Source organism: Balaenoptera physalus (genome assembly GCF_965194825.1).
Source record: "Balaenoptera physalus genome assembly, chromosome: 2".
Taxonomy (NCBI): Eukaryota; Metazoa; Chordata; class Mammalia; order Artiodactyla; family Balaenopteridae; genus Balaenoptera; species Balaenoptera physalus.
The window spans coordinates 173,165,450-173,184,251 of record NC_138883.1 but is presented as its reverse complement, the minus strand read 5'-3'; the positions used below and the strand labels follow the sequence as shown (position 1 = coordinate 173,184,251).

At 44.2% G+C, this 18,802-nt stretch overlaps 1 protein-coding gene and 1 long non-coding RNA gene across 6 annotated transcripts in view; one reads left to right on the top strand and one right to left on the bottom strand.

Annotated features, from left to right (window-relative positions):
* Window positions 1-16,104, bottom strand: part of LOC309656462 — a 1,106,578-nt gene extending 1,090,474 nt beyond the window's left edge. Inside the window, exon 1 of the long non-coding RNA XR_014261378.1 lies at window positions 13,393-16,104. This is a non-coding gene — a long non-coding RNA (uncharacterized lncRNA). The remainder of the gene's footprint in view (window positions 1-13,392) is intronic.
* FAM171A1 (family with sequence similarity 171 member A1) overlaps window positions 1-18,802 on the top strand; it is a 125,472-nt gene that overhangs the window by 49,693 nt on the left and 56,977 nt on the right. For all 5 annotated transcript variants that reach the window (XR_014261326.1, XM_082452814.1, XM_082452813.1 and 2 more), the window contains exon 2: window positions 16,111-16,338. Coding sequence is in view for 3 of the 5 variants with exons in the window: in XM_082452814.1 (XP_082308940.1) it covers window positions 16,111-16,338 (228 nt within the window). In the remaining 2 variants the exon portion in view is untranslated. The remainder of the gene's footprint in view (window positions 1-16,110; window positions 16,339-18,802) is intronic.

Here is an 18,802-nt window from a genome sequence, read left to right as displayed (position 1 = left end):
GTAAACAGTGTGGAAAATATTGTATGCTGATGATCACTGTGGAAAAACATCACAAGGACCAAGTACTCTGTTGTTCAGAAGAGTCAGATTTTTTTTCCCCCTCAGATGAAGCAAGAAAGTTAAATTGTGTTGTGAAAGCATTTAAATTTCTTAGAAAACCCCTATAAATTGGATTTCGTAAATATCGATGTTAATTAGAACATTATAAGGTTCATCCATTCTATATATAATAGTTGGCACTGCTAATTCCAACCTCCCACTCCATTCCTCTCCCTCCCCTGTCCCCCAGAACCACAAGTCTGATCTCTATGTCCATGAGTCTGTTTCTGTTTTGTAGATAGGTTCATTTGTGCCATATTTTAGATTCCACATATAAGTGATATCATACGGTATTTGTCTTTCTTTTTCTGACTTACTTCATGAGTATGATAATCTCTAGGTCCACCCATGTTGCTACAAATGGCATTCTTTCGTCCTTTTCTATGGCTGAGTAGTATTCCAAGGTATATATGTACCACATCTTCTTTATCTAGTCATCTGTCAATGGACATTTAGGTTGTTTCCATGTTTTGGCTATTGTGAGCAGTGCTGCTATGAACATGGGGTGCATGTATCTTTTTGAATTATGGTTTTCTCAAGGTATATTCCCAGGAGTGGGATTGCTGGATCATATGGTAATTCTATTTTTAGTTTTTTGAGGCACCTCCATACTGTTCTCCATAGTGGCTGCACCAATTTACCTTCCCACCAGCAGTGTAGGAGGCCTCCCTTTTCTCCACACCCTCCCCTGCATTTAAACAAACATCCTTGAAGAGAGAGTCCACAACCAGGGTAGTCAGCGCCTGGCTCACGAAGCGTGCAGAAATGCAAGAGCCCAGGGAGAATTCACGTTCGGCAGAGCCTAACAGTGCCTTCTGCCGCCCCTCCAGCTCCCCGTCACCTTGGGAATTGTCAGCGGCGGGTGTGAAGGAGAAAGGGAATCTTCCGTGAACCGTACTCAGCTGTGGTCAGCTCCTCGCATGAACCTTTTCAGGAGGGCTTTTGTAAACTTCCTGAAGACCCTCGATGATCCTTGTTTCAGAGTCAAATGTTAGGAGAGAGGAAGCTCATTAAACCCTCACTGTGTGCTGTGCTGCTTGCTAGCGCCTTACCCTTACTGTCTCGCGATAGCTCTCTGAGATGGTTACGGGGGGGGCCATCACCCCCATTTTTTCCAGACAGGAAAACTCCAGTTAAGAGCGCGAAGCAGTAAGTGGAGAGATGAGACTCAAATCCATGTGGTCAGAGCCCCAAGCCCTGTGCTCTGAAAAACGCAGTCTTCCCTTTTTTAGTTTTCTTCCATCGAGAGGCTTTTGGAGGAGGAAGGGGTGTGAGGGGCGGTTCTGAGATTTTGTTTCACCAGGTAAAGTCAGAGAGGAATGCTGGCAAGGAGGCAGGATGAGGAATGACCTTGTGCCCACAGACACCTTACAGACCTCTTCCCCGTCCTCCTGCTACGAATCCTACAATGTCTTCACGGCAGTTGGAACCCCTGTTTTATGGATGAAGGAATGGGGGCTCAAGGAGGCTGACGGACTTGACTGAGACCACACAGCTCCTAAGTGAGGGGCCAGGAAGCCGACCCCAGACGGGCCGGCTGTGAGCCATGCGTTCTGTACACATTCGCCGGCAGTCAGGGCTGTCCACATGGAAGACCCTAAAGTGCCCCAGATAATTAAGCTTCTTCTGAAACAGGAAAGAAAAAATTTTATGGGTATATAGCATTTTTAAAATATTTTACTTTATTTATTTTTTTTCATTTTTAATTTTTATACAATTTTTAAAGGTTACTTTCCATTTACAGTTCCGAAAAGAAAATTTTAATAATAGGTTCACTGTAGCTTGTTAAATATCTCTTTCTTTGGAGAGATAACCACTGCCCTCACTACAGCTGCTTCGAGGACCTTTATCTTTCTCTCACGTACTTCAAGTACCAGCGAGCCTCACACACTTGGGCCATTCACAGCCTTCCAGCGAGCCTCTTCTGCTTGCCTTTTTTGCCCCTTTTTTAAATTCTAAAAGTACTTAATGTCAGCTTCCTCCCAGCCAGCTCCATTTAGCACCTTCTAACTGGTCTCTCCCTAGAGAGAGAAATGACTTGCTAAAAAAAAATTTTTTTTTTTTATAGTGTGTTCTGCAATGTACTTCTTTTTTTTTTTTAAATTATTTATTTTTTAGTTATTTATTTTATTTATGGCTGTGTTGGGTCTTCGTTTCTGTGCGAGGGCTTTCTCTAGTTGCGGCAAGCGGGGGCCACTCTTCATCGCGGTGCACGGGCCTCTCACTGTCGCGGTCTCTCTTGTGGCGGAGCACAGGCTCCAGACGCGCAGGCTCAGTAGTTGTGGCTCACGGGCCTAGTTGCTCGCGGCATGTGGGATCTTCCCAGACCAGGGCTCGAACCCGTGTCCCCTGCATTGGCAGGCAGATTCTCAACCACTGCGCCACCAGGGAAGCCCCCCAAAATTTTTTTTTAATAATAAACACCTGAAGCCTTCTTACTCAAAAGAAATGCCATGTAATTTTGCTCTTGGCCAAGCCCTGGACAAACTATTAAAAATGCATATCTGTAAATATAAGGAGGTCTGGAAAGACACACACACACACACACACACACACACACACACACACACACGCATGCAGAATTTTTCCTCCACTGGGTTCCCTTGGCAACCTATCCACAAGCATCTTCCAACACATCTTTAAAGCTTGGTTGAGGTGTGTATGTAAATTTTATAGACGTGCTTAATATTGCTCATTAACGTCACGGTTTCTGGATTCTTCTAAATTCTCTTAAGGAAACTTTTGTGCCTCTGTGAAAAGTTTAAAATACCAACAAAACTGAAGTCATCTTCAAGTGGTTTCTATGGTAATTTCCTTACAAATACTTGTGGGTCCTCTTTCAACGCAGTATTGCATCATCTTTATTCTCTTGTTTAATTGTGAAGGAGATTGTGCGAAGCTTAGAGAAACATTTACCGTATTTACATTTTCCTGTTATAGTTGTTACATACTTTCCCATATCTGAGTAAAATGAGGAAATTGTTAGGTTTATATATATGCATTGATTTTTCTGGAAAAGCTGTTTAAAGTTGAAACCACAACTTTTCTTTTTAGCTATGTTTAGCATCATTTTGGTGTTCAATAACTGCTTCAATTCTAATTACTTTTGAAGAGTTAAAGCTTTCTTTTATTTTAAATTGGTTTGAATTTTTTTCAGAGAAGCTTCCCCCAAGACAAGCAATCATATTTTCATATAGTGCTTGAAAGTGAAATCTACATGATTCCTGGTGCCATTTTTTAAAAAGTGGGATTGTGTCAGTGGCATTTGCTGTCAGATAATTTTTTAGGTGAGATCATAGAAACACTGTGAAATTATTTTGCTTGGGAGCACTTGGTTATATACGTAAGTTGTACAGTTCAATCAGGTATATCCAGCAATGGTTTTCAGGTTATCCTGGGATGTTTAACCTAAATAACCCCTTGATTAGTTGCAAGAGTGTCATCACTTTATAGTTGCTTTTATAGCATAACCTGTATGTGGAACCAGCCTTATTTTGTACCAGGTGCAATAACAGAGAATGACTTCTGCCATTTAACTTATTGGTGAATAGATAAACTTAACAGCATCCTTATCCAAAAAGTTGTAGGAGGTTGTTGGCATTTGAGTATTGCGTTTTCTATTTCCATTAGAGAGTGTTTCATGTGGGGAGAAGAAGGCATCCTGTCACTTGAAAAAAGCAGAAGGTCGCTGTCATGCATGTCATACATGTGTATATCATGTATCCTGTATGCATTTATCAGAGCTTCTTTAATTGCTGCACTTCTGTGATGAATGTTTATTGTGTATTTCGACATTCTTGGCAACTTGACGATGTTGGTTAGAAAGCGTTGTTAACAAGATGATCATCAGCGTGATCCTCATACATACATCTTTTGGGAAGGGGGAGGAATCCACTGATTTATGGCCCCAGAGATCCTAGCAGCCCTGCCAAGACGGAAGTTCATGTTGGGGAGGGACAGACACGAGGGGCTGAGGTGAATGTTCGTGTGCAGAGCCTGCAGAGATGGTGATGGTGAATAAGCTCAAAGCACGTGCCCTGCGGAAGGTGGGCGGCCAGCAGGAGGGCGCCTGGGGACAGTGCTCACTGGCTGCTCGCACAGGGCTCTCGTCCGTGTTCCAAACTGAAGCTGTGACCATGAGTCACCACGGAGCCGTCTTTTCATGAAGTTCAGGTAGGAGTCAGTTGCCAGAAACTGGAGAACACAGAAAGGCACAAAATGAGATCCTGAGTTCCCAGGGCTGCCGCAGCAGACATATCTCATATGCTTTTTCAAGTGGGTAGAAATTCAGATGGAAGTACGGAGATCACAATCCTCCACTGAAAACTAAGGGACACTTTTACAAGGAAAGCCTCGTGTGGGTGGGAATTCTGTATCAGATATTGTGACCGCAGCTTGATAGAGAGGTTTTAGGGCAGCGCTTGGTACAGTCAAGAGCAAAGGTGATTAAATAGAGAACAGGTGCTGAGGGGACCATCAGTGCGCTAGGAGGGACTAGTGCCAGCACATGTGTCCCCCGACACTTGCCTGCATTTGTCCCGTCTCTTCTTCGCAGAATACCAAACTGAATATTATTTTAGGATGAAAATACACAAAAATTGCCAAATGCTTTTGTGCAGCTAGAAACTGGTTATAAGGGAGTCCTAGGATGTACAAATTGTAGCAGATTTTTATTTAGCTATATTGTATATTTTATTACATATAATAGATAATATGTCAATATAAGAATATGTCATAATATTTATATAATATTCTGTATTACACTATATATTAATTTATATAATACAGAATATAACTAATGTTAGTATATAATGCATGTGATATATTAATACCTAATATAATTATATAATTAATATATAATGTGATTAATATTGCTATATTGTTATCACATAACAATATATTTATATACTATATTAAAATAATTTATTAATAACAAACATATTAATAATACATTATATGTTAATACAGATTATATAACACACAATATTATAGATGATAGCTAATATTATACAATCTATACTATAGATAGATCTTTTTTAGAAAACATAATTTGCTTGAAGGATATGATTCACTAATTTTGGGAAGAAAATAAAATTGAACAATATATAAGATGCATATGCACTCTATGAGACCAGAGAAAATAAATTATAAGAAAACACTAGTGTAACAAAGTGCATTCTCCTTTCATCAGATTACAAAGCAAGATAAACCTTTCATGTTTCTAAAAGAAATAAAATAAGTGGATAGAAAGCTGCCCCTTCACATGTTGGGCAACTCAGGATGTACCTGTAATTGCTGTATAAGGACTGGCAATTCCATGTATACAGATACTGTTAAATGTTAGCAGCAAGTAATATAGGGCAGGATCTCTTAGAGCAAAGTTCTGGTAACATTTTAAAAGTAACCTCCCATTTAGAAAATGTTTGTAAATGAGCAAGTAATTTTTTATATTTTGACTTAAGAGATGGAAATCCGTTGTGACCACCCTGAATTGGGGTTAAATATAACTAACTGCAGTGCTGGAGGCTGAGTCGAGTGACTTGCTTTTCTGCTGCTTTCCCTGGTGGTTGGCAGCCATGGGGGGTCCAGGCAGCTTGGGATAAAAGCCTTTGCTTAATCTGCTTGTGGAAATGGACTTTCTTTCCACAGACCCGATGGCCAACCCAGCAAACACTGGGTTCCCAACGAGGTGGGTTGCTGTGGAAACCAACAGCTCTAAACACCAAAAGGAAAGAAAAAAATTAAAATCCCAGAATCAAGGCCAATTTGAGGGAATATAAAAAAGCATGAAAAATGGTCAGAGGGAGCCAAAAACTTCACAGAAAGAAACCAAAAAACAAAACAAAACAAAAAAAAACGATGGAGCCCACAGGCTTCACTTTCCCTTCAATGATGAGCCGGAGTTTGTTCGAATAGATTTGAAACCAAGGCACGGAGGCTGTTCAGTCTGCTGGCAAGAGTGGTCCTCTCAGCTGTGTTCCCAGTGACAGCCACAGAGGGCGCTGTGATCCGGAGTAGTACCTGTTAGCAGGTGACTGTTAGAGAGATGGAGAATGTTGGTTTTGAGGTTTGCATGAGAAGTTATGAAATAACTGGCTTCTGTCATTTGTAGAAAAATAACTAAAGCCGTGAATTATTAGTTGAAGATGAAAGGGGAGAAGACAAGGCATGCTTGCTGCCTGGCCTCCCGGTGTCCGCAGGCAGTTCTGTGAAACTGCACCTGTGAAGGATGCACTGCGATTCCCTCCTCTGGTCCCTGCTGTTATGTTTGCTCTAAATTGCTGTGTGGGTGCCTCCTCTCCAACCAGCGGTCTGAAACAGACTTGTCGCGTTGAGTTCTAAGTCTGTGGCAGATAGAAAGGAGATGGCGAGAAGATCATGCTGGACTGAAAGATACTGTTTAGTGCTCTACCCACCAAGCAGGTGCTCTTAGAAAAGGGACTGGTTTGTGCCTGCAGAGTCAGACTCTTCAACCCTGCCGAGAGCAAAGCAGTTCTGAATTCTAGTGGAGGTGGGATGCAAGAAGAGGTCTGAGGGTCCACCCACCATGCTGCAGAATTGGAACCCCTGATGGGGACTGTGGTAGTCAGGGTTCTCCGGGGAAACAGAACCAATAGGATGCACGGACACTTAGGAAGAGGTTTATTCTAAGGAATTGGCTCCCATGATTATGGAGACGAGTCCCAAGGTTTACAGGGTGAGTCAGCAAGCTGGATGCCCAGGAGAGCTGATGGTATAAGTTCTCGTTCAAAGACTGGCAGGCTTGAGATCCAGGAAGAGCCGAAACTTCAGCTCAAGTCTGAAAGCAGGAAAAAAGCCGATGTTCCAGTTCAAAGGCTGGCAGGCAGGAGGAAGTCTCCCTTTACTCTGGGAAAGGTCAGCCTTTTTGTTCTCTTCAGGCCTTCAACTGATTGGACGAGCCCCACCCACATGAGGGAGGGTGAGCTGCTTTGCTCAGTTAAACGTTCACCTCCTCCAGAAACACCCTCACAGACACACTCAGGATAATGTTTGACCAAACATCTGGGTGCCCTTATGGCCCCGTGAGGTTGACATACACCATTAACCATCACAGATGCTGAGAAGGAAGGCCAGGGGGTGGGAGGAGAACCAGGTGGGTGCAGTTTCAAAGAGATGGTCCTCTGTCGTATAGAGTCATCCCAGGACAGCACAGAACCTGAGGGGTGCAACCCACCCCTACCCACTCCAGCTAGGGAGCTCACAAAACTCCTGTGAGCACGAGGTGCACGGCCATATGAGGAGACTGAGCCGGGACCACCTTACTGCCCTCCTGCCCTGAGACGGGGCCGCTCACACCGCTGCCCCCAACCAAACTTCTCCTCCCTGCTCCCTTGGTCAGAAAAAGCACGTGCTTCTTTTTTATTATTTTTCTAACTTTATTGAAGTGTAGTTGATTTACAATGTTGTGTTAGTTTCTGGTGTACAACAAGGTGATTCAGTTATATATATATATATATATATATATATATATATATATATATATATATATATTTTCAGATTCTTTTCCATTATAGTTTATTATAAGATATTAAACATAGTTCCCTGTGCTCTACAGTAGGACCTTGTTGTTAGCACCTGCTTTCTTCTAAATCAAAATCCAGCATGAGGGTGGAGCAGATTAGCAGAAGTTAGGTTAGCAAGGCCAAAATCCATTCCTCCATCTTAACTACCAGGGCGGCTGGGAAAACAAGTCCCTGGCTTCTGCCTTAGACCAAACACGTGATGCAGGAACATACTGAAATCTTCCAAAAATGCTGGGCTGGCAATCAAAGTTCATCTTCCTGTGCTACCCGCCCTTCCAGTCTCAGCTTCAACTTTCTTCTCTTCCAAGAAGCATTCCCCCATTGAATTCAATAAACCGTGATCACGGCCAGTATTCATACCGTACATGCTTGTGTAGCCAATGGTACCCCTTTTTAAATTGTTAATATCACCCCTACATCACCTCTACTTCTCTAGGTACTTTCAGATCTTTTTTCTTTGTTAGTTTGTGTTTATGTTTGTAAACTCCAGACCCTCTTAGTCTGTTTTTTGCTCTATTGTTTCTCCTCTGTCTTATCCAGCTTCATCCTTCTTGCTCTCTGGCACGTGGATTGGTCTTACCTCTCCCAACCCCTACCCCCCCCAAAAAACTGTAAACTCCTTAAAAACAGTAACCATATCTTTTTTTCTTCTCTTTTTCATCTTCCACAGTCCCTAGTATAATACCAAGCACATAGTAGCTGATCAATAAATATTTTCCAATTAAGTACAATTAATTAGTTATCTGGATTGATTAATGCTCCTCAAATGAATTTTGATAATTTCTATTTAAAAAAATAATGAGGAAAAAAACCCCAATAATGACGGGGAGTTCCCTGGTGGTCCAGTAGTTAGGACTCAGCGCTTTCACTGCCCTGGGTTCAGTCCCTGGTGGGGGAACTAAGATCCCGCAAGCCATGCGGCACAGCCAAAACAAAATAAATTAATTAATAGTAATAATAATAATAAAACAATAATGAATAAGAAATCAATGGAACAACAAAAAGCAGGTATATTTAGGCCATATACCAGATGATACCCAGAAATGCTTGTTAGTTTTAGTAATTCATTCAACATAGATATTGAGGGTCTATGTGCCAGAGACTATTCTATGTGCTTGGGATACATGAATAAAGAAGGGAAGAGAAACAGACAAAACAGCTGTCTCAAAGTTTATGTCCCAGAAGAGTCAGATGGTTAATACACATATAAATTAGAAACATGTTAGAATCGATAAGTGTAATGCATAAAAGAAAAGGCAGAGCATGATAATATCAGAAGTTCAGGGAGACATTGGGATTGACATTTTAGAGAGGATGGTCAGAATTGTAAAAACGATTGTTTTTAAACAATCAGAGAAAATTGAATATTTGCTGGGTATGAGACAATATAAAGAGGTTGTTCTATAAACTGGGTCTGTTAATGGCATTTGGGGTATTTTTTTAAAAATCCTTATCTGTTGTAAACTGAAGTATTTATGGGGAAATAATGTGACCTAATGTTATGATGTCTTGGATTTGCTTCAAAATGTTTCAGCAAAAAAAAAAAAAAATGAGGAAGGGAAGGAAAGAATGACGAAAGGAAGGAGGGAAGGGAAGGGGAGGGAGGGGGAGGGAAGGGGAGGGGAGGGGAGGGAAAATCGGGTGCGGGGAGCACAGATGAGACAAGAATGGTAGAAAGTTGATATTTGAAGCTTATCAATGCTGGGGGGATCCTCATACTGTTTTTTCTACTTTTATATGTGTTCTAACATTTCCATAATAAAAGTTTAAAAGAAATAACTAGTGGTCAGTCAAGGCCTCATTTAAGCAGAGGCTCAGGAGGTGAGGGCGGGAGCCCCGGGGAATGGGTTTGCGGGGGGAGGTTGCCGAGGAAAGAAACAGCCCAAAGAGCCTGCCCCCTTGCAGCTCCTTGAACTGGGGATGGGAGCCGTGTAGGAGCTGAGTCTGGGAGGTAATTTGGCTGTGGGGTGGAGAACACATGGAACCTGAAAGTCACTGCAGGGGCCTCGAGTCAAGGTCAGATCCAGGCGGGCTGCAGAATCACACTTGACGTGCTTTCCTGGGGAGTTTGTTGAGCCACCCAGATACGCTGGATCTCTTTACTCGGACTCTGAGGTGAGCGTTTGTAAGGCATCATCAGTGCCGTCTGGTAGGAGTTTCTGTGTTGGTGGAAATGTTCTCTCTGTGCTGTCCAGTATGGGAGCCACTGGTCACCCATGGCTGTTGAGGACTTGAAATGTGCCTGGTGTATCCAAGGAGCTCAGTTTCTAATTTAATTTCATTTTAATGAATTTAAACTTAAATTGACACCCCCCCGTGGCTGGCGGCTCCCACACTGCAGTCTTAGGAGACGGTTAGCTGCTGTCCGGGATTTCCCTCCACGATGGTCCTAACTCCATTTAAGCCACGAGGTCATTCTCACCTCCAGGTGTTTGTAGCCCCGCCTGCGCCCCCTGGCCTGGCGGGTTCCTGTGCATCCTTCAGGCCTGAGCTTACGTGACACCTCCTTGAAAGGCCTTTGCGGTTGAAATTCGGCTCTCCTCCATCCTGCTGTCCTGTGGTACCCAGCTTTCCTTGGAGGCATTTTTCCTAGTTTATAATTATACTTGGTCTTTATTTATTTAATGTCTAAAGCCAAGAGCTCCTCAGAGTTGGGGGTCCGTTCACCGCTGTCTACCCACGTTGTTGGTGTGCAATAAAAACGGACCGAGATGGCAACAGAGAGGGAGCAGTCTCAGTGTATGCAGTGCTGAGGACGCGGGTGAGGGGCCTCTAACCCGGTGCGGAGAGCGCTTGGTGAGTTGGGAGCAGTTTCTCGAATAAACCTTAACTAGGACTTTTAAAGGATGAACAGGCATTAGCAACAGGAGAGCAAAGTTGGACAACGGCATTTCCTACACAGATGAGAAGCAGCAGCACGAAGGAAAGTAGGAAACGTAGGGCACAGTGTCTGGGGCCTGTGCTGTGTGGGGACCAGGTGAGCCGGATTGTGGAGGACCTTGGGCGCCTTAAAATGGATCGTGTAGGTCAGGGGTGGGCAGATTTTTCTTTAAAGGGCCGAAGGTAAATAGTTCAGGCTTTGCAGGGCTTAGGTCTCTGTCAAAACTTCTAAACTCCACCATCGAAATGCAGAAACCGCCTTGGACAATATGTAAATCACTGGGCGTGGCTGTGTTCCAATAAAACTTTATTTTATGCACACAAATTCAAGTTCCAGGTAATTTTCATTTCACTATTATTCTTTTGAATTTATTTTTCCCCCAATCATTTAAAAGTGGAAAAACCATTCTTGGCTGATGGACCACATAAAACAGGCAGCTGGCCACATCTGGCCCTCGGCCACGTTTGGTGGGGAGCACGGTCGGGTTGGAAGGGGGACAGAAAGTGGTGAGATCAGTATTTCACGTGGCTCCCTGAAATACTGGCTTCAGTGGGAGCTCAGGGATCAGGTCTTAAGGCAGTGGCAATTTCTGTGAAGAGGCTGAACAGCAGTCTGGGTGATAGATTTCCACGGCCTGAGATAGGGCAGTGTTAACAAGGGATGGGAAAGAAAGGCCGGCTTTGAGATCTATATTCCGGAATCAGAATCAGCAGAACTTGGTGATGGATGTTCAGGGCAGAGGGTAAAAGAATAATGTCCCAGCTTCAAATTAGTAATCAGGTGCCCCATCTCAGCAGGATACATCAGCTGTCATGACCAACAAAGAAACATAGTGCATCTTATTTTTCTTTTAATTGAAGTATAGTTGATTTACAAGGTTGTGTTAATTTCTGCTGTACAGCAAAGTGATTCAGTCATATATATATGTATATATATATATATATACACACATATATATATTCTTCTTCATATTCTTTTCCATTATGGTTTATTACAGGATATTGAATATAGTTCCCTGTGTTATAGAGTGGGGCCTTGTTGCTTATCTATTTTGTATATAGTAGTTTGTATCTGCTAATCCCTAATTTATTAATTTATTATTAAACTCCTTATTTATCCTTCCCCCCCCCAACCTTCCCCGTTGGTAACCATAAGTCTGTTCTCTCTGTCTGTGAGTCTGTTTCTGTTTTGTAGATAACTTCATCTGTGCCATATTTTGGATTCCACATATAAGTGATGTCATATGGTATCTTTCTTTTTCTGACTTACTTCACTGAGTATGATAATCTCGAGGTCCATCCATGTTGCTGCAAATGGCATTATTTCATTCTTTTTTTATGGCTGAGGAATATTGCATTGTATATATGTACCACATCTTCTTCATCCATTCATCTGTCGAGGGACACTTAGGTTGCTTCAAAGTCTTGGTTATTGTGAACAGTGCTGCTGTGAACGTTAAGGTGCGCGTATCTTTTCGAATTAGAGTTTTCTCCGGATACACGCCCAGGAGTGGATCTTAATGCATAGTTAGGTCTGTGGCCATGTATAGGGGCTTCCTTTTATCTGCAAGATGAGATTAATAAATAGTTAATAATGCTCCATCTTGTCATAAGATCACTCCCCTGGTTGTCATTTAGTGGGAATAATTTTATTTGCTGTTGAATGGATAATATAAGTATTTCTATAAAAATGATACCCCAGTGAGACATTTCTGTGACTTCCACTCAGTTTTGCTGTGAACCTAAAACTGCTCTAAAACGTAAAGTCCATTTCTAAAACAATGAACTAGATATAGAACCACTGAACAAGAGGACTGTTCATGCTATACTGTCATATGAATAAAGCAAATTGCAAAAGTTTTAAAAATATGATACCCCAGTGGTCTGTAATAATTTCTTAACTATAGTGACATGTTTTCACATCCTATCACACCAAAAGAAGTAGCTACATAATCTCTCCCAAGGACTACAATTGCAGAACATAAACTAGGCTTCCCGTTTTAGAAGCAATTCAAGTGGTAGAATCTAGGACGTTGATTATAGAAGAACTCCTTTCTTGTGTTTATTCACAAATCCTTTAGCTTTTTCCAAATCTCAGCTGCTTTTGCCTTCTCAGCAAACAGTTAAGAGAAAGCAGAAACCTTGTAATCCCAGTTGTTAGTAAATGTTGCATTACCATAAGATTACGTAGATCATCACTGCAATGCTACAAAGCCACCTTCCCACATAGCAGGATTTCTGCTATGTGCATGTTAATTCATTTATAACTTCCCATACCACCTGGGGACAAGGAAGACCCCAGTTCAGTAAGAAAACAAATGTGTGTTTGTACATACTGCAAACCTGCATTAAGATAACAATGATAAGATTGGAAGGAATCAACTAAATATGTTTTGTAATGCCATATCCTTGATTTTCTGGATGTTGATTTTATCCCTCTTTTGGCAGTTTTCTCCTCCTGTAGTATGAAGTAACCAGGTTCAATTTCTGTAGCACTTCTTTTCTCTACAAGGTTTTTGGGTTTTTTTTTTTCTTTCCACAAATGGTTTCATCAATTGGCTTTTTTATTTTTAAGGCATTTTATTTATTTACTTATTTATTGTTGGCTGTGTTGGGTCTTCGTTGTTCCGCGCAGGCTTTCTCTAGCTGTGGCGAGCGGGGGCTACTCTTTGCTGCTGTGAGCGGGCTTCTCACTGCGGTGGCTTCTCTTGGTGCGGAGCACGGGCTCTAGGCGCACAGGCTTCAGTAGTTGTGGCACACGGGCTCAGTAGTTGTGGCTCGCGGGCTCTAGAGCGCAGGCTCAGTAGTTGTGGCGCACAGGCTTAGTTGCTCCGCGGCACGTGGGATCTTCCTGGACCAGGGCTCGAACCCGTGTCCCCTGCATCGGCAGGTGGATTCTTAACCACTGCGCCACCAGAGAAGCCCCTCTACAAGGTTTTGAGAGATTTATTTGGTGCAGACCTTATATAGCACCAAGCTCTAGGATTCTTTAGGGGTTCCTCATGGTCATCTAGTCAAGAAATGGATCAAGTAAGTGATACTGACCGAGCCCTTGGACTCTTTAATAGTAGAAATTGAGAAGAGGCCAGCCGAAAAATTCAGGCAAGGTTTTACTGGGGAGGCTGCAGCACGTGGGAGCAGAAACAAGTAATAGGTGCCCTTGCTCACTCCCCCAGGAGGGGCGAACTGGTTCCTTAAATGGCATAACAACAGGGGCAGGTCTCTGGGCCTGGCAGGACACGTCGCTTCGGTGGTCTGCCCACCCCCTTGCTGGTGCTGTGTGCGGGGACCATGCACAGGACCCTGCTTTTGCTCCCAGCCCCTAAGAAGTGGCGGTTGGTTTGTGACCTTTTGTATCTTATTGTTCATAATTGCCCCAACAGTGCATGCGTGCAGTTACTTTTTATTCCTTTATAGTTTCTTTCTATTCTGTTGCTCAAGGAGACGTTTGTCCAGGTGCAGTCATTCTGCTAAAGGGTCCCGGCTCCCAGCCCATCTCATCAGTATGTGAAAAAAGGGTGAGAAAATGATCGACTAAGTGAAATTTGCAGGATTGAAATGTTGCTTTTGCATCATAAGATCGCCAGCAAGTTACCAAGGTGGAAGTTCTCGAACCAAAAGAAGTTCTAATCAATGTAGTGGCCCCAGTTGGGGAAGAGCTTGGGATATTGAGTTATTAGCCCCTGAGAAGGATGTCTCATCCCTCCACTTAGTTTCATACCCTTTTCCCCTCCAGCTCTCCTCCCTGTGCCCTGTCCTGGGACCCTCGGACACTGTGACCGAATGCTTTCAAGCATAGTGACTGGAATACCGTAATGGCACTAGCTTGTATTTGTAATTATACTGAGATATATGTCGTTATCATTCCCCATTTATAGATGAGGAGACCGAGACCTGGAAACCATAAGTAACTTGCCCAAGGCCATGTGGCTAGAGCTTGGTAGAGCCGAGGGTCAGACCTAGAGTGTGAATTGCCTAGAACTCTAGAGATGCACGCTGGGCAGTTCCCGTGGGGCTGGCTTGGACGCCTCCTCCCCTCACTCTCAGGTTGCCCCCAGCCAGCCTTGACCTCCCCAATGGTCTCTCCACTGAGCCAGTGGTTCTCCAGTGGTTCTTTAAACGTGAGCCTCCCTGCTCACCGGTTCCTTGTCCCACCTCCCTCTCCCAAATCGCCAGTAAAGCTTTCAGAACTGAGGCAGCTCACAATGTATGGCAAGTAGTGCCTCTAAGTGGCTAGTGAACTTAGGTCACTGGCTACCATTTACTCCCTTCCTACCTTAGCAAAAGGGGTTTCTTGGAGCAGAATACACTGATCGTTCTAGAATATATCTGGAATCAGCATCCTTTCACTGATGTCCACCATGGTCCACCGCCTTCTCTTGCTGGGTTATTACAGAAATCTCTTAACTAGATGCTCAGTCTCCAGTCTTGCCAATCCCCGAGTCCATCCTTCATCCAAAACCAGGTGTTTCTACGCATAAATTTGATTTCCAGCAACTTACCAAGGTGGAAGAGCGATAAAGATAAAGAACGATAAAGGATAAAGAACGATCCTTTTAGGTCACCCTTAGGATAAAGAATGATCCTTTTAGGTCACTTATAAAGCCATATCTGATCTGGCCCCTGTCGGCCTCTCGAGCCTTGTCTTTCCCTGGGCTTTGTACCACTCACACTCCCCCTCCAGCTTTCAGAACCTATATTTCCTATGTCCGTTTCTCCAGGAAGCAGGGCTTTCTCTTGCCTCTGGGTCTTTGCATGTGCTGTTCTGTAAGTGCCCCCTTGGTGCCTCCACCAGATGCACCCCGGGCATAGCACTTACCTGTCTACTCCCTTCCCTTCACCACTGTAGTTGTGCACAGTTGCTCATGATTCTAGGTGTGGGGTAACAGTTCAATATACATCTCTTGCATGAATAAATAAAAAGTATCCATTCCAGTGTAATTTTTACCGTTAATTTGGAGCTGTCCATTTCCCACATCCGTTTTCTGGTTTTGCCAATACTACTAACTCAACTTCAGCCATCTTTTCAAATGTTTACTTTTATTTTTTTTTTCTTCTGACCTTCTGCACTGTTTGGGTCCTCCCTTTTAAAGGTATTTTTGACTACTTTTCAGTAACGTCATCATGATTACTAGCACAGCAACCCTGAGCTCTACACATCCGTGTTCACCAGGACCATTGAAGAATTTTGCTGCAAATCTTAGCACCTGCAGGGTCTTTCTGTAGCAGCCCGAGCCTTGCTTAGGCTGTGTTTGCCAGCAGCGCTGGGCAGGATAAAAGAGCGTTGTGTTTATTTAAAGGGATAGAAATTTTTTCTCAATTATTTGTTGGTGTGAGCTGGGAGGAGCCAGGGGGAAAGCAGTTTGTTATGGGCAGTGGTTTTGAGGAAGGTAAGAAATCATGTAAAGTAAAAAAAAGGACCTCTAAGAAGAGAACATTCCCGGTTAAAATGATTTATATTTTGGATGTAGATCGAGATTTTCTTAGCATATCCCACTTTCTACTACCTATCGCGGTTATAGCAGAATCACTGTTGGAGTTGCCCAATTAATAGCCACTGTTCTTTGTTGCTCTGTCCTTCTTCCAGAGGTCACCCTGAAGGTCCACATCAGTGACGCCAGCACCCATCAGCCTGTCCCCGATGCCCTCATTGAGATTTTCACCAACCAGGTCTCCATCGCCTCTGGCACCTCGGAGACAGATGGCGTCGCCTTCCTCAAATTCCAGTATAAGCTGGGCAGTCAGCTGATTGTCACCGCCACAAAGCATGCCTACGTGCCGAACTCTGCCCCGTGGAAGCCAATCCGATTACCCGGTAAGGTGGTCTTAACCTTTCTCTAAAACAGGGCTTATAGTCAGGCTAGGGATGGAGTCAGACATAGAAACAATTTTGTAAGTGTTAAGGGTTAAGTCAGACAATCAGGAAAATACTTGTTCATTCTCTGCCTTAGCTTTTGGGGCCCCTTATGTGCAGGAAAGGTGGGATCCCAGTGTGAAGCTGGTTGTACGTTACTATCCATTTAATGGAACTCACTTCCCCAGCGTTCCGCTCTGTACCTTACCGATCGTAACCAGCCGATGGGATTGGGGCAGTGCTCTGAAATGGGGCTTTCTCGTCTTGCTTCAGGGTCTGAGCAAGGCTGGCCAAAAGGTGGGGAATGATGGCGAGACTGTCTTTCTCTTTCCCACCTTCTCACCTGCTCAGGAAGAACACTGCCGTGAGTTTCTTCCCCTCTCAACACTCTACTCCACTTCTGGCGTGTCTGATCACCAAACATGTGGGCGTTTTTCCACACATCCAGCAATTTGCGGATTCTGTGACACCAGCTGGGTACTTACTAGATTACCAGTTTATTACAAAGGCTCTTAAAGGAACAGCTGGATGGAAGAGACGCGTAGGGCAAGGTCTGTGGGAAGAGGTGTGGAGCTTCCATCCCCTCCAGGTGTACCACCCTCCCAGCACCTCCAAGTGTTCACCAACCAAGAGGCTCACCAAACCCCATCCTTTTGGTTTTTTATGGAAACTTCATTATGTAGGCATGACTGATTAAATCATTGGCCATTAGTGATTTATTCAACCTCCAGCCCTCTCTCCTTTCCTCCCTGGAGCTCAGTGGGGGTGAGGTCGAAAGTTCCAACCCTCTAATCACATGGTTGTTTCCCCTGGCAAGCAGCCCCCATCCTTGGGTTATCTAGGGGCCTTCCAAAAATTACTATATTAACTGAAACTCCCATGGTAAGTGGCTTGTTAGAAATAACAAAAGATACCTTTATTGCCCTTATCACTTAGGAAATTCCAAGTGTTTTAGGAGCTGTGAGGCAGGAATGAGACCAAGACCAAATATATATTACTTATTATAAATCACAATAGCACATTACCATTCACCCCTGCAAAGCAGCCGGTCTACCACAGGGGGCTGGGATGATCCCTGACGTGGGTTCAGCTGGGGATGGAGTAGGTGGGAAGCAGCAGACAGTGCCGCTTCAGTCCCCTCACTTCCGGCTGCATCTAGTGCCTGGACCACATTACCTGCCGGCACTATTGCTCTGAGGCTAGCGGGGGTGGGGGGATGGGAGGAGCAAGGGCTTTGGACCTGGGTTCTGGCTCCCGGTCTGTGCTTGAGCCCCTCCAGCTTTGATGCCAGTCTCTGCAAAAGGGAGCTGATACCACCTTGTAGAGTGGTTCTGAGTAAAAAGTAGTTAATGTAGGTGCACTAGCTTACAGCACCTACAACATAGTAGGGGCTTGATAAACGTGTAGCATCTAACACAGTGCCTGGCAAAATGCCAGCGTTAGTGCTCACCTGTGTGCCACTGGACACGCCCCATCAGGGTCCCTGCTGCCTCTGGGGCACACGGGAGCGAAGCGTGACTGTGCCCGTCTTTTCCAGCCCCAGCATCTACCCTCAGCCACAAAATTCTCTTTAAGTTCAATTTATACTTATTGAGTAGCTACTGTGTGCCAGGCACTACCCTGGCCACTGAGGATACAGATCTAAAGACGCAGAACTCGCCCCTAGGGACTTCGTCGTTTAGTTATGAAGTCAGCCGCAGAACCCGACTCCTCCTGATGGGATCAATGCTCTGATAGATTTAGGTGCCTACGGGGACGCTGGGGACCAGTTCACCGGCCTAGGTGAGCGAATGAAGGAAGGCTTCCTGGAGAGGCTGAGAGGGGAGCTGAGTCATGAGGGTGAATAGATATTAGCATCAGAACGTGCTTGTAAAAAGATCCAGATTCCAGGGCTCAACCATTCAGACTGGGCAGATTGACCCAGGAATCTGCATTTTCACAAGCAACTCCTACCCCCCGCCCCGAGTATTTATGGATAAAAATGTTCACTATAGTTTGGGACCACTGCTTTGAGAGCTATGGAAAGTGGATTTGAAATAGGTACAACTGAGGAAATCCTTTAGGAAAATGTTAGAGAAAAGGAGATAAACCTGAGAAATATTTAGCAGGCAAAATCCAGAGAGCCTTGGAGAATGGGTGGGAGAGATGTGAGGGAAGGGACGAATTAGACTAAATGTAAGTTGAGTCTCGGGTTTCTGGCTGGCGATGGAGGGGATGGAATAACAGACGGGCGGTGGGCTTGGGAGACCTGCCGCCTTGTGGTTCCCTCAAGTTGACCTGATTGATTAATGCCGTCGGCTGAAAGAAGCCCTCTTCCTCCCTCCCGTGTGCACCCCTCTCTCCAGGCTTGGGGCTCAGGCAGAGGTGGGTGGAAGTGGGAGTGGAGTGGGGAGATGGGGAGAGAGGGATGCATGTCGGGATTGTA